At 47.1% G+C, this 16,706-nt stretch overlaps 1 protein-coding gene across 4 annotated transcripts in view; it reads left to right on the top strand.

The window, feature by feature from the left end:
• Positions 1-16,706, top strand: part of myrf (myelin regulatory factor) — a 473,200-nt gene that overhangs the window by 269,470 nt on the left and 187,024 nt on the right. For all 4 annotated transcript variants that reach the window (XM_072466065.1, XM_072466063.1, XM_072466064.1 and 1 more), the window contains exon 4: positions 1,055-1,402. In XM_072466065.1, the coding sequence (XP_072322166.1) occupies positions 1,055-1,402 (348 nt within the window). The remainder of the gene's footprint in view (positions 1-1,054; positions 1,403-16,706) is intronic.

Here is a 16,706-nt window from a genome sequence, read left to right on the forward strand (position 1 = left end):
GGAGTTCAGGCGGGCGGAGCTCCTCTGTGTAGAAAAAGTGGCTATGTACGGCCTCAACCATGTGATCCCTGCTGAGGTCCCTTATTTAACATGAGTGGCGTTGTATCGCCATGTGTTTCTCAGCGCTACGAGCGCCGAAAAACACGCTGCCAAACGCGCTCGCTTTGGGAGACTTTGTTCCCATTTAGTTGAATCGCGCCCACTTGTGTTTGAAACAGTCTTGCAAAATTGCTCTTAATGTCTTCATAGGACATTCTTTTGCTTCTTTGATAGACGTGTCGCATTTAATATGAACAGGTTAAGCTCTCTGTTAAAATAGCTGACAAAGGATTGGTCACTTAAGGTGTTCATTCGTCAGTGTTGACAACTCTAATTTCCAACTGTAATTTCAAGCATTTCGAAAAATTAATGTTCTTCCTTTGGAGGAACCGCAACACTTCAGTATCATTATGGCAATCTTAAAGATTATTCATGCAAATTAATATTAATTTATTTTTTCCATTGATCATTACCTGCCACCACTTTATGCATGGGGCCGTGTTCAGGAATGACAGAGTGACTGTTCCTCTGATTTTGCCAAAGTTTATTTGTGGAAGAACCTGACATTTTCAAGCCTAGTTCCCCAGATCACATGGGGGATGTGCGAAATTAGCAATGAAAACAAGCACAAAACCCTTTGCAGAATAAAGACACTTCATTTCCATACTGAATGCAGAAGAGTTTTCAATCAATGAAAGTGGTTTACTTCGAGAAGATATGGTACCTTTGTTTGTAAAAAGTGGTTACGACCTTAAGTGGAGAATAGCCAATAATAACATGTTATCAGTGCCTACTTTAATTGGCCAACAAAAATGTCTGTGCCAACTACCATAGACTGTTCTGCGATTGTTTGTTACTATGGCAATTCTATCCAATTTACTAGATAAAGCATTGGTAGCCTAAAGTTAAAAGCACATAGGGGTCATCAGAAGTATATCTTTGTTAAATACATGTCATGTTTGTCATTTATCAAAGAATGGTGCTGTAATATATCCCATGATTTCTTTCCCTGCAGCTGTTTTCCAGATCTTCCAGTCTCAGTAAGTTATTCCAATCCCCATGTATCCGGCAGTGCTCCAATTGGCCATTCTATCCCCAGCGCAATTGTGAACACAGGCCATCTAAACAGTCCTTCCACCAGTGGAGTCAGCCACCTTTGCCATGTAACCAGCAGCTGCATCCCAGTGGCAGCTCGACACAGCGGTCTCGTGCCAAACTCTGGATCTTGTGGCCCAAGCCTCATCAGCCATGCGAATTGCAATGGTAACAATGGAATCCTAACCAAAAGTTATCCCAGCACCCATTGCATGAACAGCAACACAACGGCTATCAAAGTGGAACCAAAACCCGCCTATGCACCCGGGTAGGTGAAATTACTTGACACTTGAATGTATTTGAATGGAAATTCTAATGTTAAACATTTATACTTACCACAATCCATTGCTTGTTACAGCACAAATCATTCAAAATGCGGATGAAAAATAATTTTTATCTTCTTGTTTTTATAGCAGCCAAAAATCCTGCATCCAACATATAGCATCAAATAAAATCTAAAAATAACATGCTTACAATAACATAAGAGTTGTTCACTGAATTGTCTTTTTGGTCCCTTTTAATTTCTTTGTTATTGAGGGTCTCAGCCTCGCCTCAAGGCAGTATTTGGCTGAGTATGGCAACAAGGAGCCATAGCAAAACTGAAGTCAATGGAAATCAGGGGTAAAACTCTCCGCTGGCTGATGTCATACCTGGTGCAAAGGAAGATGGTTGTGGTTGTTGGAGGTCCAACATCCCAGTCCCAGGACATCACTGAAGGAGTTCGTCAGAATAGGGTCTGAGGGTCAACCATCTTTAGCTGCTTCATCAATGACCTTCCTTCCATCAAAAGGTCAGGGGCGAAATTCTCCGGAAACGGCGCGATGTCCGCCGACTGGCGCCCAAAACGGCGCAAATCAGTCGGGCATTGCGCCGCCCAAAAGGTGCGGAATGCTCCGCATCTTTGGGGGCCGAGCCCCAACCTTAAGGGGCTAGGCCCGCGCCGGACGAATTTCCGCCCCTCCAGCTGGCGGAAAAGGCCTTTGATGCCCCGCCAGCTGGCGCGGAAATGACATCTCCGGGCGGCGCATGCGCGGGAGCGTCAGCGGCCGCTGACAGCATTCCCGCACATGCGCAGTGGAGAGAGTCTCTTCCGCCTCCGCCATGGTGGAGACCGTGGTGAAGGCGGAAGGGAAAGAGTGCCCCCACGGCACAGGCCCGCCCGCGGATCGGTGGGCCCCGATCGCGGGCCAGGCCACCGTGGGGGCACCCCCCGGGGCCAGATCGCCCCGCGCCCCCCCCAGGACCCCGGAGCCGCCTTGTCCCGCCGGTAAGGTAGGTGGTTTAATCTACGCCGGCGGGACAGGCATTTTAGCGGTGGGACTTCGGCCCATCCGGGCCGGAGAATCGCGGGGGGTGGCCCGCCAACCGGCGTGCCGTGATTCCCGTCCCTGACGAATATCCGGTGGTGGAGAATTCGGCAACCGGCGGGGGCGGGATTCACGCCAGCCCCCGGCGATTCTCCGATCCGGCGGGGGGTCGGAGAATCTCGCCCCAGAAGTGGGGGTGTTCACTGATGATTACTCAATGTTCAGCAACATTTGGAACTCCTCAGATATTGAACACTCCGTGCCCACATGCAGCAAGGCCTGGACAACATTCAGGCTTGGGCTGATAGGTGGCAAGCAACATTCACGCCACACAATGCCAGGCAATGACCATGCCCAACCAATTCCCCTTGACATTCAATGGCCTAACAATTACTGAATCTCCCACTATCAACATCCTGGGGGTTAATAATAATAATAATAATCTTTATTAGTATCACAAGTAGGCTTACATTTACACTGCAATGAAGATACTGTGAAAATCCCCTAGTCACCACATTCCGGTGCCTGTTCGGGTACACTGAAGGAGAATTCAGAATGTCCAATTCACCGAACAAGGTGAATTTTGGGACTTGTGGGAGGAAACCAGAGCGCCCGGAGGAAACCCATGCAGACACGGGGAGAACGTGCAGATTCTGCACAGACAGTGACCCAAGTGGGAATCGAACCTGGGACACTGGTGCTGTGAAGTAACAGTGATGTACTATTGACCAGAAATTGAACTGGACTAGCAATGTAGTGGATATAAGGATAGGTCAGAGGCTGTAAATCTGTGGCAAGTAATTCATCTCGTGACTTCCCAAAGCCTGTCTACCATCTACAAGGCATACGTTAGGAATGTGATGGAATACTCTCCACTTGCCTGAATGAGTGCACCTCCACCAACACTTAGGAAGCTCAACAACATCCAGGACAAAACAGCCTGTTGTTTGGCAACCATTGGTCAAAACGGTTCAAGAAGGCTGCTCACTGCCACCTTCTCAAGGGCAATTAGGGATGGGTAATAAATGCCAGCGATGCCAAAATGAAAGATTTTTAAATGTACTCTTTACACAAAGAATAATGAAAATCTAGAATTCCCTGTCTATGCTGAGTCAATTGAAATCTTCAAGACCAAACTTAATAGATTTTTGTTAATAATAGTATAACAGGATATGGAACAAAGATGGGTAAATGGATTTGGGGTAGAAATCAGCCATGATCTGATTGAATAGGAGAACATGCGTGAGTGACTGAATGAGTGCAGGTTGTGCAGTCCGAGCATATTGTCGCACGTTTCTTTTGCTTTGTCTTTTCTGTGGCTCTGTTCCAATTATGGCAATCAGTGAGTTTGCCCTTCTTTCTCTGTTATCTATGTCTTAATGCTTAGAGTCGCCAGGTATCAAATGATACCACCACAAGTTTCAACCGGCTATCGATCAAAGAGCCAAACGCCAGTTAGTTAATTCAAGGTCAAGGGTACTTTATTTACACACAATTAGTCATGCAACACAAACACTACTAGTTAACTACACCTATCGACTAAGACAACCTGTACTTAACTTCGGGCACCCGGCTTGGGTCAGAAAACAGTGGCCGCTGTTCGATTCTAGATCTATCGGATTTGAAGGAGTAACTGCTGCTCAACTAGGCTCATCCATCTGGTAGCGGGCGTTGAACTTGGACTTGCTTCTGGTGTTGCTGCACTTGGCGATGGCCGTGACCGGGGTACTAGGGTCAAAAGAGAGTGAACATATGGCGAACTCTTCTTCTTATACTCAGGGGATTTTCGTGCTCTTTTGGATGGTCCTTTGATTTGGGCCTTACTAATTGTGTGATCCCTGATTACTCTGTTCGATTCCTTAGCCAATAAGTGGGCGGGGATCTCGATGGCTGGGCATGTCCCAAGCGGCCACTGACCCTGTTGTTTGCATTTCCCTTGAACAGGGAGTGGCGCCGAAATGTCTGGGACTGTCCCAGTTGCTTGAGTACCAGTCCTTTGTTTTGGTGAAGATGGGCCATCAAATGTTAATCGGCCCCATTGAAAGGATAATTGGACGGAGTTTCGATACCGTCTGGACTTCTAGCTTACGAATATGCATTTCAGGCTCTGAGCCTGCCTGAGTCTTGGCTCGTCCATTTTACCCGCTGGGCTTTGCGCGTTTCTCTGTACCTTGTTGGAAGTGGCCATCCCAGATGGCTACACTCCGTCCTCTTGATCCTCAACACGAAGCGTGAAGGATCACAATACTGTGTCTTCTTTGTTCTCTGAAATGCCGGGTACCCTTAGCCAAGGGCAGGTTCTACTGTACTCTGTCCTATGGGTCAAAGGCATTTACCTAATTTCCCTAAACAACACATATCTAAGAATTTCTAAGGGGCCATTTAACATTCAGTAAAAGGGGAACCTCTAACTGTCTCTAACTAGACTACACTCATGCTGCTATTTATCAATCAAAGAACTTATCTTACAATACAAAAAAATCCGATAGCGGCACCACATTTCTTCCTGTCATTAACATTCACATACAGAAAAATAAACTTTATTAACAAAACAACAACCGTGGAATTTATTAAAGAGGAAGGTTCAGAAAGAGTGTGGGGTTTGCTGGAGTCCGAGGAAAGGGGCTCTAAATATGTATACTGGAGGGCGGGAGGCTCTCCTCCTCCATTTTCACAATCTAATTGTCTGGACAATACTGTACAATATGGCTATCACTAGTAAGTCTTCCACTGTGCAGAACAGTGAATAACACTTAACGAGATTCTCACACCATGTGGGGATATTGGTGGCTGAGTGTGTGTGTGGTGTAGTATCCGGGCAAGGGGTGTTGTGTTGGGTGGTCGTGTTTGGGGCCTGTGTGGTAAGGTAGGTAGAGGTGGGTAACGCGTGCAACTGTACTGTCAGCGATGATCATGATGCCGATCATCAGGGTCGTCTTCATTTTGTTCAAGTTTTCCTTCGCCTTCGAGTATCTTTGTATCTTTCTAAGGGAACAAGCATAGTATCTGTTATAATCGTGTTGTTTAACATCTCGTATGTCTGTCTGTCTCTCCTTAACATCAATGTCCCATTAGAATCGTAACCATATGTGACCCCCTCATTTTTTTTTTAAACCAACCATTTGCGGAGACAAGACATCTGAAAAAAAAATTCTGTCACAGTGCGAGCACTCTTGCAGCCTGTGTCTGTTTGGCTGGGTGGGCGGACAATTTCTCCGTCCTCTGCAAACTTGTTTTTCTGACCAAGTGTTTCTGACATGTAAATAGTATGTGGGGGAATAGCAACCGAAGTGTTGCCGGAAAGGGCAAAAGTTGTGGCAAAAAACATTCTTTAAACCAGAGGGAAGAAAAAGAACAGCAAAAGAGTTTCGAAAACAATTTTATGAATGGGGTGGTGCGCATGATCCACGGCAGGGCAAGAATGGGTGGGATCCCCGGATAGAGCGGTGATCAGTGCCGTTGCTCCACTACCCGAGCTTGGCTGACCAAATGTTTAGGGGGTCCTCAGGCAGGGCGGGGATAAGTGCCGTTACTCCACTGCCTGAGTGACCTTCCAAGAGCGGTAAGAATTTGTAACTATATGGGCTCCAGACAAACTTGTTTCACTAACTGCCATGTGGCGTCAGAAGAGTAGTTATGACTGCTTCAAGCAAGCATCCGTGAGGACGACACACAAAATCGTACAAGAGAGAGCGAACAACATTCACACACAAACTAAACATAAAAGCGGGCAGGTTCCAACAGAGTACAGGACACCGTAAATCTCAATCGGTTCCTGACTCTCATCATCTGGACACCTCAAGGTTCCATTCCCAAACTTTTTCAAAGGCGTTACCATGGTGGGAGTCAGACTCGGAGTAGTCGCCATCTCTCGGGTGCCAAACGCGTTCATGGAGTTTGCGTGCTAACGCGGCGTGTGCCGATATGGGGTCCATTTCATCATTCCTAGTCAGACGACAGGAATTGTCACGGTGCCAGTGCTTCATGTTCCGTAGGGAGGTTGCAAGGGGGCTGTCGCTATCGTCGGGTGGCGGGTCAGGTTCCGGTGTGGGCAAATAAATCGTTTCAAAGGGGCTGAACGTATCTTGGTCGGGGTCTCTGGGCTTGTAGTGACTGGGGCCTGGTTCGTGGGAGCTTTGTAAAGGTCTCTCAGGGGCTTCAGTTGCGCTGTCGCTAGCAGCCGAATCAAGTGTCAGGGTGAAATTTGATTCTGGGGGCGTGGTCAAGGTCGTGTTTGTGGACGTGCTGCTGGGGGCAGGGGAAATTGGGTTGTCAATGGGCGGGTCCTCATTGTCTGCCATAGCCAATGACAGGTGGTGTGAGTGGCTGCACTGCGTTCCATAAACCTTAAGCTGATTTACATGGAACTATCCTGATTTTCCGTTCGGTTACATGGATTTTATAAACTGAGGGGCTTACTTTGTCCGAGATTGAATAGGGTCCTGCAAATTTAGGGGAGAGGAATGAGCTGGGATTGTATAAGGTGATCATTACTTGCTGTCCGACTGTATACTTTGTCGGGTGTACTGTCTTATCAAAGCAGGCCTTACTCTGCTTCCGTTTAGCGCCTAGTCGAACAGCTGCAGCGAGCTGTGCTGCCTTAATGTTCTCTACCATGTGCTGGACTGCTTTCTCATGGGTCAGGGCGGTGACTGCGGGGCTGGCCAAACCAAGTCCAAATAAGTATTCGGTACCCTTCATGGGTCGTCCGGTCATGAGGGTATGGGGGGTATATCCTGTTGAGCTCGACACTGTGTTCCTAATAAACATCAGTGCGAATGGGAGCGCTGTGTCCCATGTTGTGTTGTGCTGCTGCACCATGTTTCTAAGTTTGGCCTTTAGTGTCCGATTCATGCGCTCCACAATGCCGCTGGACTGCGGGTGATAGGCAATGTGGAACTTTTGCCTAATACCAAATATCGTCATCACATTTTTCATGACCCTTCCCGTAAAGTGGGAACCTTGGTATGACTCAATACTATGGGGGGTCCCAATCTCGTAAAAATTTGCTCTGTTTAGATCTTCGCCGTGGACGTGGCTGTGTTTGTTCTCGAGGGAAACGCTTCGACCCATTTCATAAATGTGTCGATTACCACTAACACATACTTGTATCCATTTCTGCAGGGAGGGAGGGGACCAAGATAATCCAATTGGAGGTTTGTCCACGGGCCATTTACAGGGCGGGTATGTCGCTGGGCTTTTTTCGCATACCTATCGGTGTTGTTTTGAGCACAAATTAAACAGTTTTCAGACCGACAAAAAATAAAGACGGTAGAAAGGGGAAAAATCGACCGTGGATATCTAAGGAGGTGAGGGAGAGTATCAAATTGAAGGAAAAAACAGACAAAGTGGCAAAAATTAGTGGAAGACTAGAGGACTGGGAAGTCTTTAGGGGACAACAGGAAGCTACTAAAAAAGCCATAAGGAAGAGTAAGGTAGGCTATGAAAGTAAACTGGCTCAGAACATAAAAGCAGATAGTAAAAGCTTCTACAAATATATAAGACAGAAAAGAGTGGCTAAGGTAAATATTGGTCCTTTGGAAGATAAGAAGGGAGATCTAATAATAGGAGACGGGGAAATGGCTGAGGGGCTGAACAGGTTTTTTGGGTCAGTCTTCACAGTGGAGGACACAAATAACATGCCAGTGACTGATGGAAATAAGGATATGATAGGTGAGGACCTTGAGATGATTGTAATCACTAAGGAGGCAGTATTGGGCAAGCTAATGGGGCTAAAGGTAGACAAGTCTCCTGGCCCTGATGGGATGCATCCCAGAGTGTTAAAAGAGATGGCTAGGGAAATTGTAAACGCACTAGTGATAATTTATCAAAATTCACTGGACTCTGGGATTGTCCCAGAGGATTGGAAAGTAGCAAACGTGACACCACTGTTTAAAAAAGGAGGTTGGCAGAAAGCGGGTAATTATAGGCCGGTAAGCTTAACTTCGGTTGTAGGGAAAATGCTGGAATCTATCATTAAGGAGGAAATAGCGGGGCACCTGGAGGGAAATTGTCCCATTGGGCAGATGCAGCATGGGTTCACAAAGGGTAGGTCGTGTCTGACTAATTTGGTAGAATTTTTTGAGGACGTTACCAGTGCAGTAGATAATGGGGAGCCAATGGATGTGATATATCTGGATTTCCAGAAAGCTTTTGACAAGGTGCCACACAAAAGGTTGCTGCATAAACTAAAGATGCATGGCATTGAGGGTAAAGTGGTAGCATGGGTAGAGGATTGGTTAACTAACAGAAAGCAGAGAGTGGGGATAAATGGGTGTTTCTCTGGTTGGCAACCTGTAACTAGTGGGGTCATTCAAGGATCAGTGTTGGGCCCGCAGTTGTTCACAATTTACATAGACGATTTGGAGTTGGGGACCAAGTGCAATGTGTCAAAGTTTGCAGACGACACTAAGATGAGTGGTAAAGCAAAAAGGGCAGAGGATACCGGAAGTCTGCAGAAGGATTTGGATAGGTTAGGTGAATGGGCTAGGGTCTGGCAGATGGAATTCAATGTTGCCAAGTGTGAGGCTATCCATTTTGGGAGGAATAACAGCAGAATGGATTATTATTTAAACGGTAAGATGTTAAAACATGCTGCTGTGCAGAGGGACCTGGGTGTGCTGGTGCACGAGTCGCAAAAAGTTGGTGTGCAGGTGCAACAGGTGATTAAGAAGGCTAATCGAGTTTTGTCTTTCATTGCTATAGGGATGGAGTTCAAGACTAGGGAGGTTATGCTGCAATTGTATAGGGTGCTGGTGAGGCCGCATCTGGAGTATTGTGTTCAGTTTTGGTCTCCTTACCTGAGAAAGGACATATTGGCACTGGAGGGAGTGCAGAGGAGATTCACTAGGTTGATCCCAGAGTTGAGGGGATTAGATTATGACGAGAGGTTGAGTAGACTGGGACTGTACTCATTTGAGTTTAGAAGGATGCGGGGGGATCTGATTGAGACATATAAAATTATGAAGGGAATAGATAGGATAGATGCGGGCAGGTTGTTTCCACTGGTTGGGGAAAGCAGAACTAGGGGGCATAGCCTCAAAATAAGGGGAGATAGATTTAGGACGGAGTGTAGGAGGAACTTCTTCACCCAAAGGGTTGTGAATCACTGGAATTCCTTGCCCAGTGAAGCAGTTGAGGCTCCTTCTTTAAACGTTTTTAAGAAAAAGACAGATGCCTTTCTAAAGAATAAAGGGATTCGGGGATATGGTGTACGGGCCGGAGAGTGGAGCTGAGTCCACAAAGATCAGCCATGATCTCATTAAATGGCGGAGCAGGCTCGAGGGGCCAGATGGCCTACTCCTGTTCCTAGTTCTTATGTTCTTATGTAATGGGACACGTCGGTTTTTAAATCAGGCCACCAGCAGAGGGGTCTGAGGTGGGCAAGGGTGGATTCAATCCTTTGGTGTCCATGTCCGTCATGGAACTTGCAAATTATCTCATTCCTGTCCTGGGTGGGGACTACATAAATTCCATCTTTTAAAACGATTCCCTCATGGATCGTCAAAGAATTCCTAAACTTTTCGTAGGGAGCTAGGAAGTTTCCTTTTAAAATTTCTTTTAATGCCTCATCTTCTTTTTGTGCCTGGGCGAGGTCTTGGATGTTGGTCTGTGAGACCTGAACTGCGTGTACTGGGGCACTCTCGGGGGGTTGCCAAAAGTGGCCATGTCGTGAGCCTGCCTTCGCTAGGGCGTCAGCTTCCACGTTACCGGGTGGGGAGGAACGATGGTGACTTCTTACTTTGACGATGCCATATTTCCTGCCTTTAGCTGTCTGGAGGATATGTTTGAGCAGTGGGGCTGAGGGGAGAGGTTTTCCGTCAGCGGAAATAAATCCTCTCGATTCCCACAGGGGTAGGAATTCTGTTAGACTCTTGCAGACGTACAAACTTTCCGAATATATGTCTGCAGTGGTCGGGAATGAATCTGGGTGCTGCACAATGTAAGCGATGGCTAACTCGGCTGCCTGCGAACCCAAGTGTCCAGGCAACTTGAAAGCGATCTCGTCTAAAGCGCGTTCTTGCGTCCTCTACATAAATACCACAGCGTGTTATCCTTTTTCCCTCAAGGACTGTGGAGGAGCCATCTCTGTAAATTTTCAGTGCTTTGGCTGTGGGCTGGGGTCCGATACCTGTCTTTCTTGGTACCGACTTGGGAACAAAGGGGCCTGTGCTGTGCTTGGCGGCTATGATCTCGCACTCATGTGGGGTTCCTGCATAATGCAAATTATCGGCCAGAAACGTGTGAGTTTTTGCCAGTTTTACAGTGATGTTGCGTCCCTATAGGAGTAGGGTCCATCGTGCTGCTCAAATTACTGTGCCGTCTTTTAGTCTGCCGTCCAATAAAAGCTGTGTCGGGGTGTGCTCGGTCAAAATGGTACTGCGTTGAGTCCGGTTATGTACGAGAAGTACTGTACCGCCCAGAAAACTGCTAACAGGTGCCTCTCGCATGCTGAAAATCCTTGTTCGACCGGATCTAAGACTTGTGAGGCATAGGCTACGGGTCCTAGATGATCGTGCCTTTCCTGCAGGAGTATGGCCGAAAGGGTTCGGTCTGTGGTCGCTACCTCTATCGTGTATGGGGAGTGTGGATCTGGGGCTTGCAAAGCGGGGGCTGTGCTACGTGTCCACGGCATCCGTGTGCAGTAGTAGCCATTTCCAAGGGGCCTGTTTCTTTAGTAGCTCAGAAAATGGGGCTGCTTTTGTGGCGAATCCGTCTATGTGGTTCCTACAATATTCAACCAGTCCTAAAAATGACCGGAGTGCTGAAACGTTTTGGGGCAAGGGCAAATTTACAATGGAATCAATGCATTTGAGTTCTATTTCACGCTTCCCATGCGTGATGACCGTACCTAAATATGTGACTTTTTCCTGAAGAATTTGGGCTTTCTTGGGGTTAATTTTGCATCCAACCATTGTAAGCAGTTCTAATAATTCAGAAAGTAGCGAGATGTGCTCTTCCTTGGTGTCCGTCTGTAGGAGCAAGTCATCCACATACTGAACAAGGCATTCAGGGTGGGAAAATTTAGATAATCTGTTTGCCAATTGTCTGTGAAAAATGGAGGGGGAGTTGTGGAAGCCTTGTGGAAGGCACGTCCACGTGTACTGCTGGCCCTGGAAGGTGAACACAAATTTATACTGGCATGCTTTGTCCAGTGGTATGGACCAAAAGCCATTACTGATATCTAACACCGTAAAAAATTTTGACTGGAGTCCCTGTCTCAACATGGTCTCGGGACTCATAGCAACGGTGGGGGCTGCTAGGGGGGTTACTTTGTTCAATTCTCTGTAGTCAATGGTCAGTCGCCATGATCCATCGGGTTTTCTTACTGGCCAAATCGGGGCATTATTTGTTGATGCAATGGGACGAATCACACCTTGATTCAATAAACTTTGAATTACCGTGGCTATCTCTCCCTCGGCTTGCTGGGGGAAGCCGTACCGTTTCTGGGGCTTGGGATCGGGACCTGTAATGTTTACTACACCTGGGATTTTGCCGCAGTCGTGCTTGTGCTGGGCAAATGCTGCCTTATGTCTTTCCAAGACCTCTCTAACCGCTTTGTCTGTAGTAATAGTTTCTGGTTCAAACCAGTACTCTCCTACTGAGCTGATTCTCTGGGCATAATCTCCTACTGTGAGCGTGGCGGGGGCTCGGCTGCTTTAGCCATTTTCCATATGCATCGGTTGACTGAGCCGAATGAAAGGTTGTGTGCGCTCATGAAATCGATGCCGAGGATGTGTTCTGCTGCCTGGGGTAAATCTACTAAAACAACCATAAGACCATAAGACCATGAGACATAGGAGCGGAAGTAAGGCCATTCGGCCCATCGAGTCCACTCCACCATTCAATCATGGCTGATTTCAACTCCATTTACCCGCTCTCTCTCCATAGCCCTTAATTCCTCGAGAAATCAAGAATTTATCAACTTCTGTCTTAAAGACACTCAACGTCCCGGCCTCCACCGCCCTCTGTGGCAATGAATTCCACAGACCCACCACTCTCTGGCTGAAGAAATTTCTCCTCATCTCTGTTCTAAAGTGATTCCCTTTTATTCTAAGGCTGTGCCCCCGGGTCCTAGTCTCCCCTGCTAATGGAAACAACTTCCCTACATCCACCCTATCTAAGCCATTCATTATCTTGTAAGTTTCTATTAGATCTCCCCTCAACCTCCTAAACTCCAATGAATATAATCCCAGGATCCTCAGACGTTCATCGTATGTTAGGTCTACCATTCCTGGGATCATCCGTGCGAATCTCCGCTGGACCCGCTCCAGTGCCAGTATGTCCTTCCTGAGGTGTGGGGCCCAAAATTGCTCACAGGATTCTAAATGGGGCCTAACTAATGCTTTATAAAGCTTCAGAAGTACATCCCTGCTTTTATATTCCAAGCCTCTTGAGATGAATGACAACATTGCATTTGCTTTCTTAATTACGGACTCAACCTGCAAGTTTACCTTTAGAGAATCCTGGACTAGGACCCCCAAGTGCCTTTGCACTTCAGCATTATGAATTTTGTCACCGTTTCGAAAATAGTCCATGCCTCTATTCTTTTTTCCAAAGTGCAAGACATCGCACTTGCCCACGTTGAACTTCATCAGCCATTTCTTGGACCACTCTCCTAAACTGTCTAAATCTTTCTGCAGCCTCGCCACCTCCTCCATACTACCTGCCCCTCCACCTATCTTTGTATCATCGGCAAACTTAGCCAGAATGCCCCCAGTCCCGTCATCTAGATCGTTAATATATAAAGAGAACAGCTGTGGCCCCAACACTGAACCCTGCAGGACACCACTCGTCACCGGTTGCCATTCCGAAAAAGAACCTTTTATCCCAACTTTCTGCCTTCTGTCTGACAGCCAATCGTCAATCCATGTTAGTACCTTGCCTCGAATACCATGGGCCCTTATTTTACTCAGCAGTCTCCCGTGAGGCACCTTATCAAAGGCCTTTTGGAAGTCAAGATAGATAACATCCATTGGCTCTCCTTGGTCTAACCTATTTGTTATCTCTTCAAAGAACTCTAACAGGTTTGTCAGGCACGGCCTCCCCTTACTAAATCCATGCTGACTTGTCCTAATCCGACCCTGCACTTCCAAGAATTTAGAAATCTCATCCTTAACAATGGATTGTAGAATCTTGCCAACAACCGAGGTTAGGCTAATTGGCCTATAATTTTCCATCTTTTTCCTTGTTTCCCTTCTTGAACAGGGGGGTTACAACAGCAATTTTCCAATCCTCTGGGACTTTTGCTGACTCCAGTGACTTTTGAAAGATCATAACTAACGCCTCCACTATTTCTTCAGCTATCTCCTTTAGAACTCTAGGATGTAGCCCATCTGGGCCCGGAGATTTATCAATTTTTAGACCTCTTAGTTTCTCCAGCACTTTCTCCTTTGTGATGGCTACCATATTCAACTCTGCCCCCTGACTCTCCGGAATTGTTGGGATATTACTCATGTCTTCTACTGTGAAGACTGACACAAAGTACTTATTTAGATCCTCAGCTATTTCCTTGTCTCCCATCACAAAATTACCAGCGTCATTTTGGAGCGGCCCAATGTCAACTTTTGCCTCCCGTTTGTTTTTAATGTATTTAAAGAAACTTTTACTATCATTCCTAATGTTGCTGGCTAGCCTACCTTCATATTTGATCCTCTCTTTCCTTATCTCTCTCTTTGTCATTCTCTGTTTGTTTTTGTAGCCTTCCCAATCTTCTGACTTCCCACTACTCTTTGCCACATTATAGGCTTTCTCTTTTGCTTTGATGCATTCCCTAACTTCCTTTGTCAGCCATGGCTGCCTAATCCCCCCTCTGATAACCTTTCTTTTCTTTGGGATGAACCTCTGTACTGCGTCCTCAATTACTCCCAGAAACCGAGTGTTTTGTCCTAATATTACCGAGCTGTACGTCCACAGGGGCTGTGATGTGCCCCTGCTGGAGGTGACCTGTAAAGCCACGAAGGGTAATGGTGTCCGTAGTGGGCCATATCTCTTTCTGGTACATGATGGAGGAGTTTAACGTAGTTCGGGACCCTCCTGTGGCCCAAAGGAACTCTACGGGGTGTCCTCGGACTGTGCCTGCAACAACTGGTCTTCCGGACTTATCCCAAAGGGTATCGCAGACCCATGTTGGGGAGCCCGAACACCGGAAGTCAGTGCTATTCATGGCCAAATTATCTGGTTGGGCGCTAACGCTGTGAATGGGTCGGGTATTGTTTATGGGGGGGGTGTTTTGTTGCTCTTTCTAGCTTTAGTCTATTTGCTCTGTTTAGGTCACCTTTGCTCATGAGTCGCCAGGTATCTATGATACCGCCACGTGGTTCAAGTTCAGGTTATGATTAATAACACAGCACACCGCTTAGTAAGGATTAAAACAATGGTCATTTAATATATACAACAAGCAATATTAATACACTAATACTACTATTTATATAATAAACCTATCATTACTGGCCAATACTTAACTTAGGAAGAGCCCACCAGGTCAGGGAAACGAATGGCTTGTCCAATCAAATCTGGCCCGCGGGATTCAAAAGGCTGCTACAGGTCGGTGGCTAGGTGTCTCTACCGGATAGCGATCGTTGGATTCACACTTACAGTGGCCGGTGGCTGGTCTTGCGAAGGTCTCGAGCAGGCGAAGATGAGAGAGAGAGAGATCTGAACTTGGACCTTTACTTTTATATGGCCCAGGGGCTTCCCGCCTCCTGGGGCGGCCCTTGACCCTGAGTCCCAAGTGATTGGATTCTGTCCCCAGTCTCTGGGGTTGATGTGTCCAATGGTGAGGCGATTCCTCGATCGTGGGGTGGTCGCTCACCTGTCTTTGTTTCAGCCACTGCAGGCGCCGACAGGTCTGGCCCGGTATTCAATTGCTAATATGTTGCAATTGTTCCCGGGGATAGCCGATTTAACTGTGGATGTCTGAGTTGATTAGGTGTAAACAGTCCTGAATGAAACTGCGGATACCTGGGTTGATGGGCTGTTGATAGCCCTGAATCTCGATCTGGGCTACGTTCTCAGAGCTGAATATGCAAACCTATCTGCAGCTGCCTGCTTGTGTCTTTTTGGCTGCTTTTCCCAGCAGTCTTTCGGGTTAGCCATTTTAAACTGGGTTTTGGCCAGATTAATCGGAACGCAGCCATTTTACATGGCTACAGTTTGGGTACTGATTCCTTTGCTGCTTCGGGGGGGGGGGCTTGACATTCTCGGGCGTAATGTCCTTTCTGTCCACAATTATAGCATTCTTGTGTCTTGGGGTGCTGCGCTGTACCTCTGCCTTCATTTACCCATGTGGGGTCTTGGTGTGCCCTCACTGGATTCATTGTGGCGTCTACTCACTCATGCTCTGTCTTTTTCTGTACAGACTGTTCCCAAGCTCTGGACAATCGTTTCAGAACCCACAGTTCATTGTGTACTGGGTCTGAGGGGTCATAACTGGCACATGCCTTCTGTCCTGCCTCAGTGGCATGGGATACTAACGTACGGGTCCATTTGGCGTATTGTCTGCTGATAAATGGGTGCGGGCTAACTCACCAAATACAGCAGTAAAATGGATCCAAAGGCGTCCAGCAAACACTGTTGGATTCTCTTCCTTTTTCTGCCTGCAACGGTTGAGTCCGTCTACCGTATCTCATCTGTTATATCCTATGGTGTGTAAAATGGCCGTTTTCATTTCTTGGATGCTACCTCCTCCTACATTTTATGGGTCGGAAAGGGCTGAACTAATTGAGGGGTCCAAGCACATAACTATAAGCTTAACCTGTTCCGGCTTGTCTAAACCATACATGAGGGTTTGCTGTTTTACTAACTCGAAAAAGTGATGTGGGTCCGATGTGGGGTGGAAAGTATCTACCTTCTCGCGGGCATCTCGTAACTGGGTGATCGATAATGGGGTGGTGTACACAAAATCGGGTTGGCCTTCCGTGGTAACCCTGCGCTGTGTGGTAATGGGGTTCATTGGATTGGGTGCTGCCTGTGCAGTCGGTGGTGCGAGTGCTTTTCTTTTCGGGGCCTGGGGGGCTCTATTTTGATTCTCGGTCTCACTTACGTACCGTTGGGCCGTTTCACTGAGTTCCTGCCAATCGGGGCCGTCTTCCTGGTCTACCTGTGGGCCAAAGGTGTCTCTAAACCCATTTTGAGCTGATAGCAGGGATTGCTACCTTGCAATTTGCTGCCATAAATTTGCATGATCCACCGAACTCTGTCTGTTCCGTGGTGGAACTGTGGAGTGCTCGGAGGGCTGCCTTTCGATCATCACATTGTTTCTTT

Source organism: Scyliorhinus torazame, chromosome 10 (assembly GCF_047496885.1).
Source record: "Scyliorhinus torazame isolate Kashiwa2021f chromosome 10, sScyTor2.1, whole genome shotgun sequence".
NCBI lineage: Eukaryota > Metazoa > Chordata > Chondrichthyes > Carcharhiniformes > Scyliorhinidae > Scyliorhinus > Scyliorhinus torazame.